The 18,889-nt window shown below is 37.7% G+C and overlaps 1 protein-coding gene across 1 annotated transcript in view; it reads left to right on the top strand.

Moving 5' to 3' along the window:
• The window catches only part of cdh4 (cadherin 4, type 1, R-cadherin (retinal)), a 204,740-nt gene that overhangs the window by 169,496 nt on the left and 16,355 nt on the right, over positions 1–18,889 (top strand). Inside the window, exons 8-9 of the mRNA XM_026221372.1 lie at positions 4,943–5,115; positions 15,438–15,575. Coding sequence (XP_026077157.1) covers positions 4,943–5,115; positions 15,438–15,575 — 311 coding nt within the window. The remainder of the gene's footprint in view (positions 1–4,942; positions 5,116–15,437; positions 15,576–18,889) is intronic.

Here is an 18,889-nt window from a genome sequence, read left to right as displayed (position 1 = left end):
ATCACGCATATGCACAAAAAGGTGTTGTCAGTGCTGCCCTGCCAATTTGATCAGTTAGCATATTATATATAGTGTAGCGACTTAAAGGCTACACATGACATTTCCCACTAGCGATGTAATAACAATGCTGTTTACAGATGCTGCAGCAGAAGAGTATTTAGAGATGCACAGAGGTGCGTTAGCCTAATTCACACAAGCTCTCTCTCTCTGTATCTGTGTCTCTGTCGCTCTCGCTCTCTAATAACTTCATTAATAACTGCATTAGAATGCGATCAACGGCTCAAGCCTCCATTACCAGCTTTAAAACAACGTTTTGGTACTAGCAAAAGAGGCATTGGATGAGATGCGGAAGAACTAGTCCTACTCACAATAGCGATTTAAGTACAAAAACTGGACGAATCCCTTTACATAAATCATCGGATCGAGGTCTTGAAGTTAGAAATGAGTAATTACAAGATGTGCAAATTATTTTATCGACTTGACCTTTTTCTGAGAAAGCTCCAAATGAAGATAATTTTTAAAAAAATTATGGCACACGTGCAAATCATTGAAAAAACATCACAAAGAGTTGTTTTAAAAGTAACCGTAGTATAAGCAGAATAATTGACTCCGGACCGTTAAATTATTAGAAATATAATGCACACCAGATGTTATTCCTTAATTATTCCTTACATATATTAAAATTTTATAAATATGTGAATACACAAACATATACCCACACACTTATTTATAATTACTTTGTTTTATGTATTAAAAATATTATTATTTGTATTTTATTTTTTTATTATTATTTATATAATATATTCATTTAATATACTATGGGTTTCCACATATTTCTTAATGCCACTCAAAGTGGCTTAAATTTATTTACACAGAATCACAACACAAAATAATTGTATAATGTATGCTCAGAATTTTGATAATGGATACGCGTGCACAGCAGACAATAAACAAGATGTGCACTGATTGTACATTTTTGTTTGTGAAATGTGTTAAATTCTCATCATTATTATTGTACGAATTCAAGTCAAACAATGGAATCTTATGTTTTCCTTTAATGATTTATTGAATATCACAAGTGAGTCACCCCTTACTATGAACATATTTGTGCTCTCTGAACCGGCATTCCTGTTGTGTCTAACAAACACAGGTTCCGTTTCTTTCTTTATTCTCCACCTCTTCAGGGTGTTAGCCGTCAGTGTCGACTCACTGAGCATCCAAAGCATAGACGGAGTCAGATTGTGTCCAACTTCTGTAATGTTACGACCCAGAAAGCTTGGCTCTGAGGAAAAAACTTTAGTCTTTATTTTGTTGAGCTCTCCACACAGAAAACTTGATTCTCATGGGGATTCATAAACAAAGAAAAAAAAAGAGCTGCACAATATTTTCTGTTTCCCTTCAGCAGAGCATGGGTCTGCTCCACGGCAAACAAGCAATGTAAATTATCCATGGAAAACGGACTGTTCCAGTATCCCTCTCCTCTCCATGCGGACATCCTCCATGTTTCACTTGAATTAAAAACATGACATTCTCGCAAATTCAAGCTAAACTCATCTCTAGGCTCTCATGAGACCCCAGTTAATCTCGTCGCCTTGAAAATGGCAATGCCAATATTGGCCGTTGATATTCTGCTATCACAAGGATTAAATCACAGCAGATGTTTTGTATATTTGAAGGAACGTGTTTATCAGTTTAACTCACCAAAGGAAGCTTAGACCAAACAGATGCTCATATCAGAGTGTCTCTGAAGTATTACAGCGGATTTTCCATCAGCTCCTGCACAACAGGCCACGTTCAAAGAGGAGCATGCAGGGAAGTGTCCTTATCACCAGCCGCAGATGTATGTGATCGTATCAGATCAATTCAGCAGAGGGATCCTTCTTAAGATGATGCATTACTGATTTCTTTGCCAACAAAATACCTATTTGGAGGTGTAGACACATAGAGTAATTGAATTGTGTCCATTGCTGCCTAAATACAAGTAATCACCCAATTACTGTGCATTTAGACTGATCCAATTTAAGTGTAATCCAATTGAGCTGTGATTCAGACCTGCATCAAATTAAACTGTTTAGTGTGAATCCAGACATTTTTTCAAGTAAAGGAAAGTAATATTATTTTGTTCTTCCTGTCAAGTCAAGTCAAGTCAGCATTTGTCTTCCTTTAAAATGTTTTTACAAGTGCACTTGTACACTACATAATGCCATTATGTAATCAGCAGTATTTGGTATTCTTTGAGGAGAAACAGAATGTGAACAAATAAATAAAATAGTTTAGAAACAGTTAGTTGTGAGTTATCCAGTTTTAGTAACAATCTATGAAGCAGTTAAGGCCGCTTCACAGTTGTCACATTCTCAGAGAAGTGTCTCAAAGTGTTCTTGTACTTTTCACAATAATTAATCCTTATTTTTTTACTTTTTTTCCCCCTTAATACCCTGTAGAAAATTTGTGTGCCTAAAAAAAGTCAACAACAGTGTTTAGAAAACTCATATTTCCAAGCTCACTGAACTGCTGTAGCCAGTTATCTTAAGAATTCTTCTTCCTGCCATCTTCAAACTATTCTCTGTTGTCTTGCATTCCACTGGCCTCAAAAATCAACACTGATCCTGCCTCGTATTTTAATCAGATGTATCCTTGTTTACTTGACTTTCTGTTCTTTTGCCTAAATAACCAATGACAAGGGGATATTTTCACTGTCTGTTGCAGAAAAACCAAGCCACAGCAAAAGAGTGGCATGGCTAGAAAATTCTCTTTTCACACTTCCAGCTCACATGGCTGTTAAGGAAATTTGCTAACAGTGGACGATAGGATGCTACTCAACGTTCAGCCTCAGACAGCTGGCCATGGGGGTTAATTAGGCCCTGACGTCCATGCACGGGAGAAGAGAAGAGAGGGAAAAGAGAGCACTGAGAGTAGAGAGAGGAATGTTTCAATCAGTTTAATGGACTTAAAGTAGGCGTCTGCCTCTGGCTCTTTTTTTGCAGGAAAAGTCATTTGCCTCTTCATAGTCCTCAAAGGACTCCATATGGCTACAGCCCTGACAAAACAGATTTGCTTTGAAAGCCTCACCATGAGGGTGGTGTGAGACAGTGCTGAGTATAATCTGCACTGGAAAACGGAGTGATAACAGCTTGGAGGACTGGTTTAGTCTGGCTAGCAGCTTGTCTCGGACGGACAGTCAAGTATAGAGAGCTTTTATGTCATATTTTCAGTGTAAGCACGTTGTGATGTAGCCGTACCACAAGCAATTGAAAATTGGGACAAAGTGGCGGCGAAGTGGATTTTGCATGTTCGTGTCCGAAAAGAATACTTTGCATTGGACAGCCTTGAATTGGAAGGTGAGGTGATTAGAAAGGAGTCGGCGCTGCAAGGTTTGGTTTCCATTCTCAGGTTGGTTATGTTAAACTTGTTAAAACTAATGACTCCCCAATTTCTTATACACCTGTGAAAGAGAGAGCCTGCCGACCAGCACGCGCCTAATGAAAGGAGGAATTTTGAGCTTCAGTGGTTTAAGTCGAAAAGCAATTACAGCATTGAATTAGTTTTCAAATTAAAAAGCAATTGAAAAGGCCCAGGGGTTAACTGTTTCCTGCACGGTCATCTCTCTCACTTTTACAAATAAAGAGCATTTAATCCTGTTAAAGAATAGCACTCGTTGAAAATTGAAGGCGACAGAGATGACATGCAACTCTTTTGTCTTCTTCATCCTTCCACATGTGCTTGCTCACTTTCTGGTTGTTCAAAAATTGATGTAGCCCTATCAGAAGAGGGCTTAATTGTTTTTCTTCTCCCTTCGCTCATTTCTTCCTTTTCCTCTTTCTCATGGGGCATAGTGACAGATTCTGCTCTGAAACTTAATGAACTTTGAAATAGAACTCTCAGCCACAATTAGCCCCTCATAGGTGTGTTGTCACAAAATGATGGCACTATCTCCTCACAATTACAGGGGGCCGGAGAAACCCTCAAATGCGTGAGGTCTGGCTAAGAGTGCGGTCGCCCACCTCTGACCAGCTTTCTGGGTCACTATTGCCATTAATATTAAATGACAGAAGTGACTGGAACACAGGAGAGACAGAATGACAGTAACACAAAATGACAGGGTGACATTTTGCCCACGTCGCAAGGTCGTTTATCCTCCGTTTCTCTATTTGGAGGCCCCTAATTGCTCGCTCACATTTGAGATGGTGTGAAACAAGTTCTCAGAAATCAATAAACATGTTTTGGGGTCTAAAGGCCTTATGGACCCCCACCCGCATCATACAGCACCTGACGCCTCGCTCTCACACAAACACATACGCACCCAGTTCTAAAACCCAGCATATTATATATATATAAATATATAATATACAGAGATATTTTGAATATTTAATGTTATATAAATAGAAATACATATTTAATTGAACTCATAATGCATTTAATAAAAATTATTCAATTTAATAAAATCATGTATTTTAAAATAATAACTAAAACTTTAACAAACATTTCTATAAGTTATTTAGTTTCGAGATTAACACTGCCCACACAGCTATAGCAGGACTGAGGGATAATGAAAGTGACAGAGGCAAGAAAGGCAGACAGACCCTCATTACCGAACAGATTTTGTATGGATAGCAGAATCAGAAATGAAGAGGATGAGACAGCTTAGGTGAGAAAGACCCTGGAATCGGATTTGGCGTTTGGACATTGCTCTGACACATGGAGCAGTACAAAAAAATAGAATCACTGATCAAAAAGCCACCGTTTGTGCACGTACAGTGGGGATCGAAAGTTTGGGCACCCCTTGCAGAATCTGTGAAAATCTGAGTAATTTTCAAAAAATAAGAGCCCCACTGTATGTTCTTAGCAACTCGGACAAACAAGCGCAGCTGCTTTGTGACAGAAATTGTGATTATGCATGCATTAGTGTTTTGATTCACGCTTGTTTACCCCTCTTCCTCTCCAGGCACTTCGGTAATGCAGGTAACGGCCTTTGACGCAGATGACAGCACCACGGCAAACGGACTAGTGCACTATCGCATCCTGAGCCAGACGCCGCACATCCCCATTCCTAACATGTTTACCATTAACGGAGCCACGGGAGAGATCAGCACCATCGCTGCAGGCATTGACAGAGAGGTAAGTCACCTCTAGTACATGTAAAAGCAAGCATGCTTCCAAGAAGCTGCTTTCGTTTGAATTTTCTTTCAAAGAACTGTTGATCAGTGTGTAATGGGTTCGCAGTTCTCATGGGTTTGAGTATATGAGTGTGTGTGCTTACACAAACCTTCATTCCATGAAAAGTGTTTGTCTCGGCCTCCCTGTCTGTCTCCCTTCGTTAGAAAATAATTAGTTCTCAGCTATGGTGTTGTCTGAGCATACTCAGTGTGCATGGTCCCTAGTTTCCTGTGAACAACATTGTGAAGAGACATTCTTGCACTGTAACAAACAGCGCTTTAAGGATCAACTTAATGATCAGCCTGTCCTTTGAGCTGTCTGTGACCTTTTCAAGTTGAAGAGCAGTTATCTGCCCTCCCAGAACACCCCATCAGAGCAGGACAACAGTCACCGCTTCAATGGCTGAAGATGCTGAAAATGCTGCAAAAATGCTTTACTGGACTTCGGACTGCATTGTATCTGTCCTATATAGTATTGTGGATACTTCCTTCTTTGTTTTTTTTTGTTTTTTTTTTGGTAAATATCAAATACAAAACCACGCTCTATGAAAAAGCAGGTGGTTTTACTGGGAGAGAAGAATTGCAGAAATGAAAATGCTGTCATCATTTAGACACTCTCATGACACTCTCAAATCTGTATGAATTTCTTCTGAAAGACACAAAAGAAGATTTTCTATGGGGTCTAATGTGGTGGTTCTCAACCAGGCTTAAAAGTATTTAAAATAATTAGTTATTATTAATGTATTAAATTTTTTTACATTAATTTAAAGAAAATGCTGAAAATAAGCACATGAAATCAAGATATTAATGTAAATTGTATTTATTTTTATGTTCTCTCAAATTTATTTGTTTGTTTTTAGTGAAGAACACAGTTCTGAATAACTTCCGGAATCCAAAAGGAATTGTGCTTAAATTATTTGATATATTAAATTAATTACCCATATTAGTTAATTAACATGATTAACAAAATGTTTGAAAACAAGCAGCTTTGTCCCATTAAGGTGGAAATGTTGGAAATATCTTGTCATATCTTTGATTATTGTGTAGGAAAACAGGAGTAAAAAAAATGTTTGGACCCCACTGACTTTCATTGTGGAAATAAAAAGAGCTCTTCAAACAGGTTTGGAACTTTAACGATCCTCAAAATGTATCCCGGCATCTGATTTCATTTCATACTGAAATAAAGTAGGAGCTTTATTTCCAGGATAGTGTTTATTTCTCATTCTCAGTAAAGGTATGCAAATTGGGTTTCAGCCTCCGAATCGTTTCTGGGATTTTCTAGCTTGTCCTCTGTTGCACAGCAGAGATATGTACATGCTCTCAAGTCTTGTTATACTTATTATTTCCAGCCCCACCTAGAATTAATTCAGCTAATCATTGGGGTCTTCTTAGTGTCTACTTTAGAATGCAGTTGACTTCATTTTCAATACATGCATGCACTCACATACCCACACAAGTGAACTCTATGGGTCATGGGAACAGCTTTGCCATAACTCATCTGAGTTTCAGAGCGTGACCCTTCCCACCAGACGTGTTCTCCTGCTTAACTTCTTCATTAATTCCCCTCTATATCACTCTAGTGTTCCCTCTTTCTTACACACACACACACACACACACAGTTGTGTGTTCCTCCTTAACCTCCCTCTGCTCCACTAATGAGCAGGGTCATTCAGAGGTCCATTCCTATTTATCCCAGAATGCTTAATCGGACCTGCGGGGAAGTCTTTCAGCTTCCCCTTTATCTCTCCATCCTACGAGATCCCTTGCTTTCTTGCCACAGATTCTAGTCCCATTCTCATTAGCGTCATATCATAATATTGAAACATTTTTAGATGTAGTTACTGGAGACCACTCTATGTGTTCAGAAGTATTAATTGTATGACAAATAGTGCTACTGCTCAAGTATAATTGATGATGATGATTATTATCTTTATCATCATCATCATCATCAGTTGCACTTTAGTGCCGGAACTATTTGTTATTTATAATAATAATAATTTCAAACCATTAAAACAGTTGTTGTTCTAACAAATTATGTTAGTAAATTACATATTAAAGGTTAATGGCTTGTATCAAATCACTTTTGGTGGCATTTTATTAAAATAAGCTACTTTGCAGTCATTACAGTGATTTTTCAGCTGCTTAGGGAGGTTTTGGCACTGCAGTTCTATTACAGTCTTCATCATTATTCCTTTGGCATCTTGTTTCACTCCGTACGTAAAGTTTTCTACCCGTCATGCCATGTTAGATGAAGTTTGCTGTCATCTCAAGATTCTCTATTTTCTCTCTGACAAGTTATCATAAATCTGTCCCTGGAGCAGTGACTCCTTCTAGTCCAGTGACTAAGACAGACTGGCTGAGGTGTCTACAGGAGCATGAATGTGGGTCGTGGTACCTACTGCAGGCAGGTCATCTGTCCTCCTCTCAGGACCAGAGGACGAACCTCATTAATCTAACGCCGCGATTGCGCTCTCTTCCACCTGTGCACTCCAATTAGAACTGGGACACACTTTTGTGTTTACAAAGCCACATCGCAAATGGAACATTTGGAAGATTTTCAACATCACATTCCCTGTCAGGCAAGATGTTGTTGGACGAGACTGAAAGGAATAGTTCACCCAAAAATGAAAATTCGGTCATTATTTACTCACCCTCATGTCATTCCAAACCTGTATGACTTTCTGTCTTCCGTGAAACACAAAAGGAGATGATGGAGAGTGTGTCCAAGCTTCTGTTTTCCTCTCAGTGGTAGTGGATGATGCTTTATACTAACAAGCTCCAAAAAAAACCATCTCCTTTCATTTTTCTTTAAAAAGGAGATAGAAAATAAAACATGCTTGGAACAACATAGGTTTGGGAAAGTGACAATAGAGAGGGAGTAAATGACTATGCAGTTAGTATTCAGTGACAATAAAGACATTTAATGTTACTAAAACATAAGCAGCACAACTGTTTGATACACAGCATTGATAATAATTAGAAATATTTCTTGAGAACCAAGTCAGCATACCAAGTCAGGTCGAGTGAGACTGAAGACTGAAAATTCAGCTTTGCCATCACTGGAATAAAATACTTCATTTATTTATTTTGATTAAATCAAAATAGAAAAGAGTTGTTAAACTGAAACAATATTACAGAATATTTTACTGTAGTTTTACTGAAAGCAGTCTTGGTGATCATAAGAGACTTCTTTCAGAAACAAAATTACAGTAACTTTTGAATGACAGTGTATGAAAAAGTCCCTCGTGTTCATCTTTGAAGAGGCGATGTGGTGGTTTTTACAGCCATTTCATGAGAAACTCAAGCTCCACATTGGGGAAATGGTAGGGCAAAAACTTTTTCAAAGAAAATTGAGTTAATTGGAATGAGGCATTGCTTTTTATCCACTTAGTGTGTAGATTGGTGGGCTTGTATGAATATGCTCCTCCTGAACTTTCAGTGTTTTACCCAGCGGGGGCCACATGGGATACAGGCAGCTGTCTACACACATATACTCATCCTAACATTTGCCTCTCTGCATTCCCATCTGTCTCTTTCACATACACATTTTCTCATCAGGAGCATAATCCTCCTTCATCAGTACCTGTCATCTAATTGGAATATTTATGCAGTAATTAGTGGGTTGAAGAAGCCTGGTGCAGTTGCTTGCAGTGGTGGGAGTTCACATTCACTTGATGTCGCACACATTTGATCAGGTCTGAATACCAATTACCCTCTCACACGGAGACCCCATCACCTTCACACACCTCTTAACCTGCTCACCATCACCTGTCTGATTACAGCAGCTAACAAGCAGCCCCTCTCCCCGTTTTTTTTTTTTTTTTTTTTGCACTGCATGCCTTTTACTGCAACTGTCATGTTGTCTTATGCCCATCGTGCCAAAAATGTCCATTTTATGCATTTTACAACCAGCCTTTCCAATTTCCATCATTTTATTTCTTCTCTTTTCATTTTAATAGCACCACATGAATCTATAATATCATACAGGAATTAAATGGAATAGGATTTGTGTGTTTTTACAGGTTCAGGGAAGACAGATTTCTGCAGATAGAAATTAAAATGAATCATTTATTTTTATTCATAAAAAAAAATGTGAACCACAAAAGAAGAAGTTTGGAAGATTGTTCATGTTCTTCATTCTATTGCAATGAAAGTGGATGGGGACCTTAGACTGTCACATTTCAAAATGACAAAAAGCATTCATTAAAACAAACATTGATAGTTGAATGAATATATTAAGACAGCCACAATTAGTATTGTAATTTTACTTTTGTACTGTAAAATAAAATAATTACAATATTGAGTCACTGATGAGCACCGCCATGATGGATTCTAACTTCCGTTTGGATGCTCTCGTCTTCCGGGCTCCATAGAAATCCATGTTAAAGCGGGATAAAAAAAAAAAAAAAAACTTAATTAATCTGAAACTTTTTCAATATAACTAAATATAAAAATGTATGCAGGGTAATAGCAATAAAATTAAGGAATTACTGTTAACTACTTGTTTTGAATAAGCAAATCTGTCCATGTCCAGTGCTATATGCCTCACATAAACGATGACAAAAGAACATGAGCATGGCTTGCTTTGCCAAGTTAAAATACTGTGTGTGAAATAATAAAATATGAAATAATATGTGCTCTTATAATTTTGTGGACAAATTCCCCCTTATCAGAAGCTATATATGACAGTTAAGCTACTGCAAAAAGCCGTTAATCGCTACACTGTAAAGTGATGAAACTATAGTACCATGTGCTTTTTAAAACCATTTTCATAGGTTTAACATTAAATTACCGACTCAGAAAATGCAGTAATTTGACTAGACACTCCAAAGACCAGAAATGTAAAGCACTGTTGCATATTATTTTTATTTATTGTTATATTTTCAAGTGCGCTATTACAATAGTAATATTTATTATTACAATTTTTATTGCAGGTTTTTTCTCTCCAGATTAGCTTTATGTAAAGAACAGAGTGAAATGTATTTGGGAAAGAGTAGGGGTCAACTGTTTTAAGTTTTATTCAGCTGTATTTACTCAACATAACATACAAGTGAAAGATTTAACACCAACATGTCAGAAATAAATAAATAAATAAACTGAATCACTCAGTATTTCCTATACCCACTGTATATAACAGTCTGATAGATCTGTCATTATTTGTCATTTTTAATTGTTAACATCAGCCAATAAATTTTTCTGTTTGACCAATAAGTGCCAGAAGCAGGACTTTTATTTTGAAATAGCAGAGAATGCCAGAAGAAAAAAAAAACACTTTAAATCCAACAGAATTGAATCACTTAAAATCAAAGTGCTTAAAAGTTCTGCAGTGGCAGTGCTGTTTTTTTTTTGTCTATGTGTGTGCATGCGTGCGTGCGTGCGTGTGTGTGTGTGTGTGTGACTGTCTCTGCAGCTCTGTGAATCTGTTCGAGGCAGATTGTACAAGCTGTTGCTTTTCATTACCTGTCTCTTGTCTCTGCCAGAGGCTATGTGGTCTGTGTGTGTGTGTGTGTGTGTGCGTGTGTGTGTGTGTGTGTGTGTGCGCGCACGCTTGCCTACTTGTGTCATGTCTGGGTTAGAACGTGTCCACTCTGCCGCACCTGATTAGGAAATCGATCGGTGTGAAGTACATGTGTGTGTGTGCGAGTGCCAGTCATTCCCAGATGATCCTACGCTTCCTGTTTGTATGATACGGGGAGAATCATAACTTCTGGTTGCACTCTCTCCACTATCATCTCTTTCGCTCCTTCCCCTTATCACTTCTCCTATTCCCTTTTCTCCTGAGGGAGCGAGCGAGGTCAGGGCCTGTTGGGCTGTGAAATGCTCCTCATAGCAGTTGACTCAAGCATGTGAGAGTCTGTATGGGTGAAACTCGTCTCAGAGATGCTGCCAGTTGTCCTGAGGTGGAATTGTTTTACATTGTCTTCAGGACTGGAAATGTGTTTAAGCTCATCTCTTGGTGTCACGTTCTCCATTCCCGCAGCCAGAGCTGTATGAAAAGTGTGCAAGATTAATTACACACTGATTTGTTTCTCTAGTTCTCTGCAGAGCATAACCAGAGGAGACAGTATTGATATTTCATTATTGTGTTAATAAAGGTCAGCTGCTATTGACTTCTCATTAATTGAGCCGAACTGGGCAATATTAACGAGAAGACTCAGGTTTTAATGACTCTCAGCGTGTCCCCATTACTCTGCAGTTCTTTAAGTGCCATAAAACCATGAGAGCTCCTCTGAGGAGTCCCTGACCTGCCTCTTAAATACAGCTACACGAGGGAGAGTGAAATATGGATGGGTAGACAGAAAGATTATGAAAGAAAGACTCTGAAAGACCTGTCCAGTCATTCCGTTAATTAAAATATAAGTTGAATGAAGGTTCCCACTAAGGAAACTGGTTTCCGCACAAGCTATGCTGCCCTCAACAGACTGAATCAATGCATCTTAGTAGACATACATTTCGTACTTGCCATGATGCCTTCCTATTTTGTTATACTGTATCTGAAAGCTTTTCTATTGCCTAGTGAGCTCTCTACTTAACATCTTAACTGAAATGGATAATCATAGATGACCAATCTGTAACTCTCTACGGTGCACCCACTCCATATGTTATATAAATAATGCTTAATCTTTTTCATATTGATTGTACTTTATACACTTTTCAAAAGTTTAATGTAGGGTATTTTTTTTTTTTTTTTTTTTTTTTTTTTTTTGCTCCATGTGCCATTGGGAGTCTACTACAATAGGTTTACATGCATGCAAGGTCAAAAAACACTTCAGTTTTTTCAAAATATGCAATTTTCCAATGATTTTTTCCAAACGATTTGTTCAGATTAGTTCTAAGATTTAGTCTCTCTAAACCCGTCCTTTCCATGAGCATACTCTGCTCTGATTGGTCAGATTGCCCAGTCCGTTGTGATTGATCTGCCGCATACAACGCATAACAGAAATGATTCGCCCACAGCCATAGTTCTGTATTTTGAATGCTCGATAGAAAATCTAAACATCTATTATTTATCATACTTTACAGGTTGTGATTCAGTGGAGCCAGCTGGTCCAAGTAAACCGGGTAGTGAGCAATCTTTCAAGAGCAAGCATTTTGTCAATCGCACATTAAACTCCCCGAGATTAGAGAAGCAGTCATCAGTAAAATGACTGGAACACAAAAAAAAAATTGGACTTGTACTGCTGTGGAACAGTGAAAAAAATTATAATTTTAACCACGTATTCTTTCCAGCCTCATCTTTTGGAAGTGAAAATGAAACAAATTTACTTTCCCCACCTAAGACACAGCATGCTTTCAGCATGGTATAAACCACACAAATATCATATTTTCCAGACTATAAGTCACACTTTTTTTCATATTTTGGCTGGTCCTGCGACTTATAGTCAGGTGCGACTTATTTATCAAAATTAATTTGACATGAACCAAGAGAAATGAACTAAGAGAAAACATAACCGTTTCCAGCCGTCAGAGGGCGCTCTATGCTGCTCAGTGCTCCTGTAGTCTACACTGAACACATAGAGCGCCTTCTCGCGGCTGTAGACATAATGCTTTCTCTTGGTTCTTGGTTCTAAATAAATGCGACTTATAGTCCAGTGCGACTTATATATGTTTTTTTCCTCATCATGACGAATTTTTGGACTCATGCAACTTATACTCATACCGAAAAATGAGGGCAGGTCAAGTTGTTCAAGCCGCAGCTGGCCAGCGTAGAACATAAGCTGCCATTATGCAAATGTGTTACCCTGTGACGTGTAGCCAACACGGAAGCTGGAGTTGAATTACTGAAGACTTGTTTAGGCTGTTCAGAGTCCATTGTTTCTTTTGGGAGACAATAACTTTATTTATCATGCACTTTCAGTTTTAAAAATTTGCAGATCTTTTAAATTCACATAAAGCTACATTACACACTTCATGCAGGGCAATATCTGAAATACCATAATAGGGGCACTTTAAAAAATGTATATTCAACAAAGATGAATTTGATCAACTGTTCAAAAGTAGCAATAAAAACATTTATAATGTTAGAAAAGATTTCTGTTTCATATCAGTTCTGTTTGTTTTGGATTTTCTATTCATCAAAAAAAACTAAAAAAAAAAAAAATGCATTAGGGCCACACAAAAAAAATGTAAGCAGTGCAACTGTTTTCAACAATGATAATAAGAAATGTTTATGGAGCAGCAAATCAGCATATTAGAACTGTTTTCAACATTAATAATAATAAAACATGTTTCTTGAACAGCGAGTCAGGATTAAAATGATTTCTGAAGGATCATGTGACACTGAAGACTGCTAAACTTTCAGTTTGCCATCACAAGAATAAGTAATACTTCAAAATATATTAAAGCTGCGGTAGGGAACTTTTGACGCTCTAGCGGTTAATAAACAGAACTGCTTGCGTCTTGCGGAAGAACATCGTAGCCGGAGCTACTTCTCTCTGTTTATGTCTATGAAGAATCACAAAGGTACTGGGTTACTCCGCCGCGGTACCCCCGAAGCAATCTAAAATAGTCCGAATATAAACACTTATTATAGGTGCACCCTAGTGATTCAGGACAAGCTAAAAACACGGTTTGGAAAATGGATTCATGGTGTACTCGCTTATTATATACATTTTTCTAAATTTTGAACACAAACAAAGTTACAGACCGCAGCTCTGATTGGTTGATTTCTTTCCGGGAGCGGTCTGTAACTGCAAATGGCAATAGGACCACTGGGAGGAGCCAGAGGAGCTTGATTTTTTTCACAGATTATCGATTTCATATTCTACTGTCAGGACATAATGACAGGTTTAATAAATATGTAAAAAATATTTTTTACAAAAGTTCCCTACTGCACCTTTAATATGGAAAATACTTATTTCTAAATTGTAATAATGTTTCAAAATGTTACAGTATTTCTTTAAATGTACTATATTTTTAGTGTTCTTTTTTGATCAAATAATAAAATAATTTGTATATATATATATATATATATATATATATATATATATATATATATATATATATGAATGAATTTGGCTTTAGAAGGCAACATAATTATGCTGCCTATGTAGGCAGTCATAAGCCAGAGTCAGAGAGGCTTTTCTCATGTTTAGTTATGGTTAAATTGATGTCCCATGGGCAGTCATCTGCTAAAACAAAAGGAAGCCATCAAAGTAAAACCATCAAGTTCTACAGCAAGCTGTTGCAAGGGTATTCATTGCTTCACATCAGCAGTCAGCCACCTCCCTGCAAGACACCCGTCCCCCAGACCAGTCTCAGAGGAACACTGACTTGTCCTTGACTCCCCCCACTTCCTGTCTGCAACTACAGAGGGCTTTCGGCCAACCGGATTAATACGGCGGGAACTGAAAGAGACAGAGGAGAGGCTCTGGCTCAGGCTCAGGCTCAGCTCTCTGTCTCCTCCCAGTGTGGACTAACTGGAGTCAGATTCACCCGAATGTGGACAGGGGTACAGTTTCAGATCTTTGCCCAAAGGAATGTTGGCCATGCAACAACAAACACTTTGATGTGTGTGCGCACATTTTTCTGTCCATCTGTTGCCCTCGCAACCCTTGCCTTTCAACCGTGGTTCTAAACAGGCTGGTACATGTCTGTTGATGAAGAGTTGTTTTTGCGCACTGATTATCTGTGTGTATGCGTGTGGGTGTGTGTCTTTCCATAAATAGTGAGTGACAAAGTATCAAAGCAAAACAAAGCTCACTGTAGCCTCCTAATTAACAGAAAAGTCTGCATGCAAGCAGACAGACAGGCAGACAGACACATCCCCAGACAAACACAGAGCCGCCATTTCTCAAATATTCACAGTCTCAAGGTCTGTGTAAGACAGCTTTGCTCAGGCTTAGATACCAGACTTCTAGACCACTCAACTGTTCCATCACATAAAATGGATGAATAAGGTTTCTAGTCATACTTTAGGGACAACACTATCAAAGACTGTCATGGTATTACCATGGTTTCCTCAGTCTATTTTCTATGGTAATAGGTTTTCATGTTCTATGGATATGTACCATGTTTTTATGGACAGACTATTTAAGACTATTGAAAGTAGTTTTAGTCCATTGAAATAAACCTCTTTCCCAGAGGTTAAATTAAATATGTTGTGGTTGTCCTAAAAAAAAAGAAAGAAAAGAAAATAAGTTGTTCATAAATAAACATAATTAACTAGATTTTTTATTATTGTTTTAATTCCAAGACCACATAAAATCTGCGGTAAGTTCTGATTGACATGTGTGATGTGTGTCTTTCAGTTGATTAAAATGGACATGTTCTGTGTTGTTTCAGAAAGTGTCTCAGTACAGCATCATAGTCCAGGCCACCGATATGGAGGGCAGCCTGAACTTCGGCCTGTCCAACACAGCCACGGCCCTCATTAGCATTACTGACATCAACGACAACCCTCCGGAGCTCGACTCTAAAACAGTGAGTACCCAGAGGATTATTTGTGTAAATAAACTATATTCCATTCAGTACTGAAAAGCGTCTTTTGGGTAATGAAAATAAAAAGTCTCATAGATATGACCATAGTTCCTAAGTTGATTGATTACGTTAATAACTGCAAACATTTCTGTATTACAAATGTTCTGAAATATTGTGTTTAAACATGCAAATGAGGTGGTTTCTTTTTAAATATGCACTAATTTGCATACTTTCCAGAACAGAAATCTGAACACTGGATAAAGCCAGATTCAAAATGCTTGTTTCCGTCTGTTGACAGATAAGAGTCAAATGTTTTTACAGAGGGGAATGTTTTATTTTGGGTACCTTTTATCACTCCATAATTCAGAAAATGCTGCCAACAGCCAGAACAAAAAAAAGAAAATGGCACTATGTTTTTAGGAATTAAATGTTGTATGAAATTAGGCAAATGATTTATAAACAAACCCCTACGAAAGCCTTTCAAATGTAGATAGATTAAAATTAGCTGTAGACATGTTCTACTGAATTTCTACTCATTTTGAGAAAACAGCCTTTAAAGTTATGAATTGTAATTGAAATCTACAGACATAAATAGATAGAGTTCAATACAATGAACAATATAGAAAAAAAAATTATATGGAATATTTTCTTCCCAATAATCTGACACATTTATGAAAAGCCAAATAGCTTTTAAACCAAAATCTCAAAACTGACCAGAGCATGTGTTTTGCCTATTAAAATGATTTTACCCAATTGTTGTATTTGTATGTGTATTAGAGTATCATTATGCTAACATCAAATTCTAAATAAAACATTTGCCAGATGGTATGGCACTGCTCATGTAGAGGTGTCATGACGGTTAGGACACTGCCTTGTAAACAGCTTTTTGGAACGGAGCTATAGTCTGCCTGTTTGGACTCATCCTCTCCTCATTACCCTGATTTCTGAATTCGAACAGTGTCTTGATATTTATTTAATTCACACAATACTGTCTGACAGCTGGAGAAACTTACTGGAGCTGTGAAACAAAGAGAGATTCACTGAGAGTAATGAATTCTGGGAGGTGATGAGGGAAGAGATGGAGTGAAATAGAGGGTGTAGGGAATGAGAGAGATGTGTGATCAGGTGCACTTTCTCTCTCTCTCTCTCTTTCTCTCTCTCTTTCTCCTGTCCTAGTGCCAGTTCTGCCCCTTAGGTGACTATAGTTTCTCTTCAAGCATCTGGCTTCAAATCCCTTCTCATCCACTCTTTTTTTTCACTTTTCTCCTCCATCTCTTACATCCTCCATCTCCTGTTTTCTTTATCTCTGGATCTCTACACCTCTCTTCCCACATTTACCAGTGTTTGTTTCTGTCAGTCGTCATCTCGCTCTCTTTCCTCCTTCACTTAACCATTTATCTCTTTCCCTCAGTCCTTCTTTCTGGCTTCCGGTGTCTATCTCTCTCTCTGTTTCCATTTATTTACAACTATCTGCCATCCCTCTTTTATCGCTCTCTCACAGCGCTCATCTCTGGTGCCCCTGCGTTCTCTCTCTCATTAAGTAATATCCCCGGGCAACAGCAATGCTGTCTGATGCTGAAGCATTCTGAATTATTTTGCACATTTTTTTTTCTACCTGGAGCAGTTATTTGAAGGCCAAACGATACTTAGTGAATCAGTATGACATCTATCATCTGGCATCAGACGGTCTTGCTTTTCATTTTAATTGGTGTCATTTTATTCTCAAATGTTGTTTTTGAGGGCTAGATGCTTGTGGACAGGTCTCTCAGCGTATGTTGGGTGTTTGGATGCTGTTATTGGTGGGCTTAAGATGCGATGAGCTAACAGAGGTATAGGCCCCCATAGTGGAAGCTTTAAGGGTGTGCAGAATCAAGGTCTAAGCTTATCCTTGGAGACACCACCCATTGGCCCTCATCTGAATATGCAGTTGAGAGTGATGTTTATTTTCACCTGAAAATTTTTAATCCGTTTGTTTGCTCTAAACCCATAAGACTTTTTTTCATTTTCTAAATATGAAGGAGAATGTGAGATTTCTGTCCCTTCATTGAAAGTCCATGCAACCAAAACCTTCACATATTAAAGAGTACAAAAAAATTATTGTAATCTATATGGTGAACAGGTTTAATTTAGGCTTTGAATTTAATTTAGGTGTTTGTTTGTTTGTTTGTTTGCATTTATATGCACATTTTATATAAATTAATTCACATGCATAACTCAATAATGGCTCATTGAAAATATGCGCCTCTACCTACATTTTTGCAGAACTCATTTTCTGATGCAGTAAACTTGCTTGGTAGCTCACCAGGTACAGTTTTGCACTCGGTTATGAGTGCAAAGAGAGATCAAAGACTTGTTGAAGCAAGCTGAAATGGCATGGTTGCTTCAGTAACTTCATCATTTGCTTTTGGTTACATTGTTGGTTACATTTAGGAAAGGGTTTAGTGTAGTGTAGGTGATACGTTAATTTCAAACGAAATGAAGAATTAACCTTTCAGTGCCATTCACCAGACATTTCATTTCCAAACTGCCACGCTACATACTGTACAACAGCCAATGTACTAAAACATTGCCAGATTCACATTAATATATTCCAAATTCAAATGAATGCACTTTAAGTGCCATTTACTGGACATTTCACTTTGAAAATGCTGTAAAAAGTGATTTAATATTATTTTGTAGAAATGTCACCATGTGCGCATATTTCCATTGAACCTGGGTTAGGATTATTTTTACAATGTCTTTTTATGTGAACTTTCAATGAATGGACAAAAGGATGTGATAATATACAAAATATCTTCATTTGTGTAAAAAAAAAAAAAAAAAAGACTCTTACAGGTTTGGAATAGCATGAGTGTACTGTAAAGAGTACTGTAAAGGATGACATAATTTTTATTTTTAGGTCAACTATCCCTTTAAGTGAAAACGTTCAGAACTTGCCATTGAAAGTTTTTTTAGAGTGAAAAGGATTATTCTTAAACTTTAAAGTTGTTTAATGAGTATTCACAGAGAACAGCTTCAGATAGATGCACAGCTGCTTTTTTCATCATAAGTGAAGAGAGATCACACATTCTCAGATTTGTAAGGGTGCTGACAGCTCAGTTAATCGCAGATTTAAAATAGGATCTATCAACGCTTATGGTCCAGGCTAAGATGGAGAGTTGGAAGGGAAGGGACTCAGGACAGACCTCCATCCATCTTTTCTGTGACACCTCAGTGTAATACACACTCAGACTCTCTCATCCATGCATTAGACACTTTCTCTGTCTGAATGAACAGTGAAGGGAAAACAGAGCGAAACTGAATGCAAGACTAAAATC

Source organism: Carassius auratus, chromosome 36 (genome assembly GCF_003368295.1).
Source record: "Carassius auratus strain Wakin chromosome 36, ASM336829v1, whole genome shotgun sequence".
NCBI classification, from domain to species: domain Eukaryota; kingdom Metazoa; phylum Chordata; class Actinopteri; order Cypriniformes; family Cyprinidae; genus Carassius; species Carassius auratus.
The sequence above is the reverse complement of the archived record's forward strand: the minus strand, read 5'-3'. Positions and strand labels throughout refer to the sequence as shown.